Source organism: Schistocerca gregaria, chromosome 5 (assembly GCF_023897955.1).
Source record: "Schistocerca gregaria isolate iqSchGreg1 chromosome 5, iqSchGreg1.2, whole genome shotgun sequence".
NCBI classification, from domain to species: domain Eukaryota; kingdom Metazoa; phylum Arthropoda; class Insecta; order Orthoptera; family Acrididae; genus Schistocerca; species Schistocerca gregaria.
In genome coordinates, this window is record NC_064924.1 from 663,689,248 (window position 1) to 663,697,786 (window position 8,539).

General features: G+C 55.3%; 1 protein-coding gene across 1 annotated transcript; it reads right to left on the minus strand.

Annotated features, from left to right (window-relative positions):
• Window positions 1-322: 322 nt before the first annotated feature.
• LOC126273436 (uncharacterized) lies at window positions 323-4,702 on the minus strand. Its single transcript, XM_049976989.1, has one exon. It carries the CDS (start codon window positions 4,700-4,702, stop codon window positions 323-325), a length of 4,380 nt encoding a protein of 1,459 aa, XP_049832946.1.
• Between the last annotated feature and the right edge of the window lie 3,837 nt (window positions 4,703-8,539).

The following is an 8,539-nucleotide window of genomic DNA, read 5'->3' on the forward strand; positions in this document are numbered from 1 at the left end:
CCCTGTCGTAATCTTCCAGAACCTCATTGATACTGCTCTAGCACATCTCGCAGCGGTCTGTGATACAGAAAGTGCTTGTCAGGCTTTTGGAAAATCATCACAATGTGATTGGACAGAGAACTGAACGGTAACACACGCGAGACAGATGTGATTGGACAGAGAACTGAACGGTAAACAGATGTTGTTGTGGGCTTCAGTCGGCAGACTGTTTTGGTGCAACTCTACACACGATTCTACTCTGTGCAAGCTTCTTCCTATCTGCATAATTACTACAATCCCATCAATTTCAACTGGCTTACCATACACAAGTTTTGGCCTTCCCCTACAGTCTTGGCCTTCCCCTGCAGTCTTGGCCTTCCCCTGCAGTCTTGGCCTTCCCCTGCAGTCTTGGCCTTCCCTGCGTCTTGGCTCCCTGCAGTCTTGGCCTTCCCCTGCAGTCTTGGCCTTCCCCTGCAGTCTTGGCCTTCCCCTGCAGTCTTGGCCTTCCCCTGCAGTCTTGGCCTTCCCCTGCAGTCTTGGCCTTCCCCTGCAGTCTTGGCCTTCCCCTGCAGTCTTGGCCTTCCCCTGCACTCTTGGCCTTCCCCTGCACTCTTGCCTTCCCCTGCACTCTTGGCCTTCCCCTGCACTCTTGGCCTTCCCCTGCACTCTTGGCCTTCCCCTGCACTCTTGGCCTTCCCCTGCACTCTTGGCCTTCCCCTGCACTCTTGGCCTTCCCCTGCACTCTTGGCCTTCCCCTGCACTCTTGGCCTTCCCCTGCACTCTTGGCCTTCCCCTGCACTCTTGGCCTTCCCCTGCACTCTTGGCCTTCCCCTGCACTCTTGGCCTTCCCCTGCACTCTTGGCCTTCCCCTGCACTCTTGGCCTTCCCCTGCACTCTTGGCCTTCCCTGCACTCTTGGCCTTCCCCTGCACTCTTGGCCTTCCCCTGCACTCTTGGCCTTCCCCTGCACTCTTGGCCTTCCCCTGCACTCTTGGCCTTCCCCTGCACTCTTGGCCTTCCCCTGCACTCTTGGCCTTCCCCTGCACTCTTGGCCTTCCCCTGCACTCTTGGCCTTCCCCTGCACTCTTGGCCTTCCCCTGCACTCTTGGCCTTCCCCTGCACTCTTGGCCTTCCCCTGCACTCTTGGCCTTCCCCTGCACTCTTGGCCTTCCCCTGCACTCTTGGCCTTCCCCTGCACTCTTGGCCTTCCCCTGCACTCTTGGCCTTCCCCTGCACTCTTGGCCTTCCCCTGCACTCTTGGCCTTCCCCTGCACTCTTGGCCTTCCCCTGCACTCTTGGCCTTCCCCTGCACTCTTGGCCTTCCCCTGCACTCTTGGCCTTCCCCTGCACTCTTGGCCTTCCCCTGCACTCTTGGCCTTCCCCTGCACTCTTGGCCTTCCCCTGCACTCTTGGCCTTCCCCTGCACTCTTGGCCTTCCCCTGCACTCTTGGCCTTCCCCTGCACTCTTGGCCTTCCCCTGCACTCTTGGCCTTCCCCTGCACTCTTGGCCTTCCCCTGCACTCTTGGCCTTCCCCTGCACTCTTGGCCTTCCCCTGCACTCTTGGCCTTCCCCTGCACTCTTGGCCTTCCCCTGCACTCTTGGCCTTCCCCTGCACTCTTGGCCTTCCCCTGCACTCTTGGCCTTCCCCTGCACTCTTGGCCTTCCCCTGCACTCTTGGCCTTCCCCCCTGCACTCTTGGCCTTCCCCTGCACTCTTGGCCTTCCCCTGCACTCTTGGCCTTCCCCTGCACTCTTGGCCTTCCCCTGCACTCTTGGCCTTCCCCTGCACTCTTGGCCTTCCCCTGCACTCTTGGCCTTCCCCTGCACTCTTGGCCTTCCCCTGCACTCTTGGCCTTCCCCTGCACTCTTGGCCTTCCCCTGCACTCTTGGCCTTCCCCTGCACTCTTGGCCTTCCCCTGCACTCTTGGCCTTCCCCTGCACTCTTGGCCTTCCCCTGCACTCTTGGCCTTCCCCTGCACTCTTGGCCTTCCCCTGCACTCTTGGCCTTCCCCTGCACTCTTGGCCTTCCCCTGCACTCTTGGCCTTCCCCTGCACTCTTGGCCTTCCCCTGCACTCTTGGCCTTCCCCTGCACTCTTGGCCTTCCCCTGCACTCTTGGCCTTCCCCTGCACTCTTGGCCTTCCCCTGCACTCTTGGCCTTCCCCTGCACTCTTGGCCTTCCCCTGCACTCTTGGCCTTCCCCTGCACTCTTGGCCTTCCCCTGCACTCTTGGCCTTCCCCTGCACTCTTGGCCTTCCCCTGCACTCTTGGCCTTCCCCTGCACTCTTGGCCTTCCCCTGCACTCTTGGCCTTCCCCTGCACTCTTGGCCTTCCCCTGCACTCTTGGCCTTCCCCTGCACTCTTGGCCTTCCCCTGCACTCTTGGCCTTCCCCTGCACTCTTGGCCTTCCCCTGCACTCTTGGCCTTCCCCTGCACTCTTGGCCTTCCCCTGCACTCTTGGCCTTCCCCTGCACTCTTGGCCTTCCCCTGCACTCTTGGCCTTCCCCTGCACTCTTGGCCTTCCCCTGCACTCTTGGCCTTCCCCTGCACTCTTGGCCTTCCCCTGCACTCTTGGCCTTCCCCTGCACTCTTGGCCTTCCCCTGCACTCTTGGCCTTCCCCTGCACTCTTGGCCTTCCCCTGCACTCTTGGCCTTCCCCTGCACTCTTGGCCTTCCGCTGCAGTCTTGGCCTTCCCCTGCAGTCTTGGCCTTCCCCTGCAGTCTTGGCCTTCCCCTGCAGTCTTGGCCTTCCCCTGCAGTCTTGGCCTTCCCCTGCAGTCTTGGCCTTCCCCTGCAGTCTTGGCCTTCCGCTGCAGTCTTGGCCTTCCCCTGCAGTCTTGGCCTTCCGCTGCAGTCTTGGCCTTCCGCTGCAGTCTTGGCCTTCCGCTGCAGTCTTGGCCTTCCGCTGCAGTCTTGGCCTTCCCCTGCAGTCTTGGCCTTCCCCTGCAGTCTTGGCCTTCCCCTGCAGTCTTGGCCCTCCCCTGCAGTCTTGGCCCTCCCCTGCAGTCTTGGCCCTCCCCTGCAGTCTTGGCCCTCCCCTCCAGTCTTGGCCCTCCCCTCCAGTCTTGGCCCTCCCCTCCAGTCTTGGCCCTCCCCTGCACTCTTGGCCCTCCCCTGCACTCTTGGCCCTCCCCTGCACTCTTGGCCCTCCCCTGCACTCTTGGCCCTCCCCTGCACTCTTGGCCCTCCCCTGCACTCTTGGCCCTCCCCTGCACTCTTGGCCCTCCCCTGCACTCTTGGCCCTCCCCTGCACTCTTGGCCCTCCCCTGCACTCTTGGCCTTCCCCTGCACTCTTGGCCTTCCCCTGCACTCTTGGCCTTCCCCTGCACTCTTGGCCTTCCCCTGCACTCTTGGCCTTCCCCTGCACTCTTGGCCTTCCCCTGCACTCTTGGCCTTCCCCTGCACTCTTGGCCTTCCCCTGCACTCTTGGCCTTCCCCTGCACTCTTGGCCTTCCCCTGCACTCTTGGCCTTCCCCTGCACTCTTGGCCTTCCCCTGCACTCTTGGCCTTCCCCTGCACTCTTGGCCTTCCCCTGCACTCTTGGCCTTCCCCTGCACTCTTGGCCTTCCCCTGCACTCTTGGCCTTCCCCTGCACTCTTGGCCTTCCCCTGCACTCTTGGCCTTCCCCTGCACTCTTGGCCTTCCCCTGCACTCTTGGCCTTCCCCTGCACTCTTGGCCTTCCCCTGCACTCTTGGCCTTCCCCTGCACTCTTGGCCTTCCCCTGCACTCTTGGCCTTCCCCTGCACTCTTGGCCTTCCCCTGCACTCTTGGCCTTCCCCTGCACTCTTGGCCTTCCCCTGCACTCTTGGCCTTCCCCTGCACTCTTGGCCTTCCCCTGCACTCTTGGCCTTCCCCTGCACTCTTGGCCTTCCCCTGCACTCTTGGCCTTCCCCTGCACTCTTGGCCTTCCCCTGCACTCTTGGCCTTCCCCTGCACTCTTGGCCTTCCCCTGCACTCTTGGCCTTCCCCTGCACTCTTGGCCTTCCCCCGCACTCTTGGCCTTCCCCCGCACTCTTGGCCTTCCCCCGCACTCTTGGCCTTCCCCCGCACTCTTGGCCTTCCCCCGCACTCTTGGCCTTCCCCCGCACTCTTGGCCTTCCCCCGCACTCTTGGCCTTCCCCCGCACTCTTGGCCTTCCCCCGCACTCTTGGCCTTCCCCCGCACTCTTGGCCTTCCCCCGCACTCTTGGCCTTCCCCCGCACTCTTGGCCTTCCCCCGCACTCTTGGCCTTCCCCCGCACTCTTGGCCTTCCCCCGCACTCTTGGCCTTCCCCCGCACTCTTGGCCTTCCCCCGCACTCTTGGCCTTCCCCCGCACTCTTGGCCTTCCCCCGCACTCTTGGCCTTCCCCCGCACTCTTGGCCTTCCCCCGCACTCTTGGCCTTCCCCCGCACTCTTGGCCTTCCCCCGCACTCTTGGCCTTCCCCCGCACTCTTGGCCTTCCCCCGCACTCTTGGCCTTCCCCCGCACTCTTGGCCTTCCCCCGCACTCTTGGCCTTCCCCCGCACTCTTGGCCTTCCCCCGCACTCTTGGCCTTCCCCCGCACTCTTGGCCTTCCCCCGCACTCTTGGCCTTCCCCCGCACTCTTGGCCTTCCCCCGCACTCTTGGCCTTGACCTGCACTCTTGGCCTTGACCTGCACTCTTGGCCTTCCCCTGCAGTCTTGGCCTTCCCCTGCAGTCTTGGCCTTCCCCTACAGCTTTTGCCCCCCCCTCCCCCAGCAGCATGTCCTAAAACTGCTCCCATCTTTCAGTCAAGTTGTACTACAATTTATTATAGCCACAATTCTATTCACTACCTCATCTATAATTGTATAATGTACAAATCTGTCTTTGAACTCCTTATCGTCGACACTTCAGTTAGGAACAGGCTACGCTCTACATCTACATCCATACTCCGCAAGCCACCTGACGGTGTGTGCTGGAGGGTACCCTGAGTACCTCTATCGGTTCTCCCTTCTATTCCAGTTTCGTATTGTACGTGGAAAGAAGGATTGTCGGTATGCTTCTGTGTGGGCTCTAATCTCTCTGATTTTATCCTCGTGGTCTCTTCGCGAGATATACGTAGGAGGGAGCAATATACTGCTTGACTCTTCGGTGAAGGTATGTTCTCGAAACTTCAACAAAAGCCCGTACCGAGCTACTGAGCGTCTCTCCTGCAGAGTCTTCCACTGGAGTTTATCTATCATCTCTGTAACGCTTTCGCGATTACTAAATGATCCTGTAACGAAGCGCGCTGCTCTCCGTTGGATCTTCCCTATCTCTTCTATCAACCCTATCTGGTACGGATCCCCACACTGCTGAGCAGTATTCAAGCAGTGGGCGAACAAGCGTACTGTAACCTACTTCCTTTGTTGTCGGATTGCATTTCCTTAGGATTCTTCCAATGAATCTCAGTCTGGCATCTGCTTTACCAACGATCAACTTTATATGATCATTGCATTTTAAATCACTCCTAATGCCTACTCCCAGATAATTTATGGAATTAATTGCTTCCAGTTGCTGACCTGCTATTTTGTAGCTAAATGATAAGGGACCTATCTTTCTATGTATTCGCATCACATTACACTTGTCTACATTGAGATTCAATTGCCATTTCGTGCACCATGCGTCAATTCGCTGCAGACCTTCCTGCATTACAGTACAATTTTCCATTGTTGGAACCTCTTGATACACCACAGCATCATCTGCAGAAAGCCTCAGTGAACTTCCGATGTCATCCACCAGGTCATTTATGTATATTGTGAATAGCAACGGTCCTATGACACTTCCCTGCGGCAAACCTGAAATCACTCTTACTTCGGAACACTTCTCTCCATTGAGAATGACATGCTGCGTTCTGTTATCTAGGAACTCCTCAATCCAATCACACAATTGATCTGATAGTCCGTATGCTCTTACTTTGTTCATTAAACGACTGTGGGGAACTGTGTCAAACGCCTTGCGGAAGTCAAGAAACACGGCATCTACCTGTGAACCCGTGTCTAAGGCCCTCTGAGTCTCGTGGACGAATAGCGCGAGCTGGGTTTCACACGACCGTCTTTTTCGAAACCCACGCTGATTCCTACAGAGTAGATTTCTAGTGTCCAGAAAAGACATTATACTCGAACATAATACGTGTTCCAAAATTCTACAACTGATCGACGTTAGAGATATAGGTCTATAGTTCTGCACATCTGTTCGACGTCCCTTCTTGAAAACGGGGATGACCTGTGCCCTTTTCCAATCCTTTGGAACGCTAGGCTCTTCTAGAGACCTACGGTACACCGCTGCAAGAAGGGGGGCGAGTTCCTTCGCGTACACTGTGTAAAATCGGACTGGTATCCCATCAGGACCAGCGGCCTTTACTCTTTTGAGCGATTTTAATTGTTTCTCTATCCCTCTGTCGTCTTTTTCGATATCTACCATTTTGTCAACTGTGCGACAATCTAGAGAAGGAACTACAGTGCAGTCTTCCTCTGTGAAATAGCTTTGGAAGAAGACATGAGGTATTTCGGCCTTCAGTCTGTCATCCTCTGTTTCACTACCATTTTGGTGACAGTGTGTCTGGACATTTTGTTTTGATCCACCTACCGCTTTGACATAGGACCAAAATTTCTTACGATTTTCTGACAAGTCAGTACATAGAACTTTACTTTCGAATTCCTTGAAAGCCTCTCGCATAGCACTCCTCACACTAAATTTCGCTTCACGTAATTTTTGTTTGTCTGCAAGGCTTTGGCTATGTTTATGTTTGCTGTGAAGTTCCCTTTGCTTCCGCAGCAGTTTTCTAACTCGGTTGTTATACCACGGTGGCTCTTTCCCATCTCTTACGATCTTGCTTGGCACATACTCATCTAACGCATATTGTACGATGGTTTTGAACTTTGTCCACTGATCCTCAACACTATCTGTACTTGAGACAAAACTTTTGTGTTGAGCCGTCAGGTACTCTGTAATCTGCTTTTTGTCACTTCTGCTAAACAGAAAAATCTTCCTACCTTTTTAATATTTCTACGTATTTACGACAAATATCTTCAGAAATTGTATTGAAAGTGTCAGATCTAAAATTCAGATGCTTGTCAGAGTACACGCTGTACCAGCTGCGCAAGCGCCGGAATCGCATACCAAAACTACAGTAAGTTTCCAGATTCACGGAGGAAAGACGTTAGCAAGAAATCAAATTACACAGATAGAAAGATCAGTGTTAAATATTTCATGGACGTCACAAGGTCTACATCTACAGTTATACTCCGCAAGCCACTCAATGGTGTGTGGCGGAGGGCACTTTATGTGCCACTGTCATTACCTCCCTTCCGTGTTCCAGTTGCGTATGGTTCGCGTATGGTCATTCGTGTTGAAGCAGTAGATTAATTGGGCATGAATAGAAAAAGAAATCGGACTCGTGTTTCTTGGAGTAATTACACCAGCGACTGTGTGACGCTGTGGAAGGCATAAATCAGAATTACGATGCCCGAACTGAGCTCCATTCTACATCTGAATCTATACTCGGCAAAGCAATGTGAAGTGCATAACAGACGGTAATTCCTATTCTACGACACATAAGGGTCTCTTCCTGTTCCATTCATGTATGGGGCAAGGAAGAGAGACTTCATAAACGCATCTGTGTTCGCTATACTTTGCCTAATCTTGTCTTTAAGATCCATACGGTAAGTAGTTGACTGAAGTATGTTCATGGGTTCTTCGCTGAATACTGATCCCTGAAAATTTGTAAGTGGGCCTTATCGGGATAGTTAGTCTCAGTCCTGCAGCCTCTGCCAATTTAAATATTTTAGCGCCCCCTGCGGGTTCGGGGGTAAGAATAAACCCGCGACTAAAACGAGTCTCAAACTTTTCGGCCTTATATGATGGTACCCTGTTGGGTTTGACCTCCATCTCTCAAAGTTTTCCGAAGAGCGAGCCGATTGGGGAAGGGCGCCTTACTTGGTGCATTGTGTCCATCTTGCGATCAGAGCTTTCCCCAGCTTCTACACCGTTGAATTGCAGTCCTGTCCGCTCCCCATCTCTTGGGCATGACTCTGTTTCTGCGTGCAGATTACACCTTGCACTGTGCAGTGCCTCTCTCTGCACCGACGGCGACCATGGACCACATGTTACCTAACATCCAGCACGGTAGCCAGTCCGTTGTGGTGGAGCCGCCATGTACCCTATTGGTTGTAGCCCCCTGACAACACAGGGATCGCTCTACTGCTGCCTGCGCCGTTAACTCCCCACGTATGCCAAGGAGTATGTGCCTATCCTCCTGGAGTATCGGGACTCCTGGCAACGGCCATCCTGCCAGGTGGCTCTTGCCGTGGCTGGGTGGCGCCCGTGGGGTGGCCCCTTGGTCGGAGTAGGTGGCATCAGGGCGAATGACCCGCAATGAAGCGTGGTACATCGTCTCTCGCTGGTGGCCAGCTGCCAGCAGTCTCTTAGCGTTCTCGGGCTCAGTTTAACGCTCAGAAGTACGATCCGAAAACGTTCCCCTCCCTGGCCACACCGTGGGAGGAACGTAAGTCTCAGGATGGCAGTAGCAGTTATTCGCCCCGCTTCTTAGTTTGTACGAGGGCTGATGGGGAGTCTTTT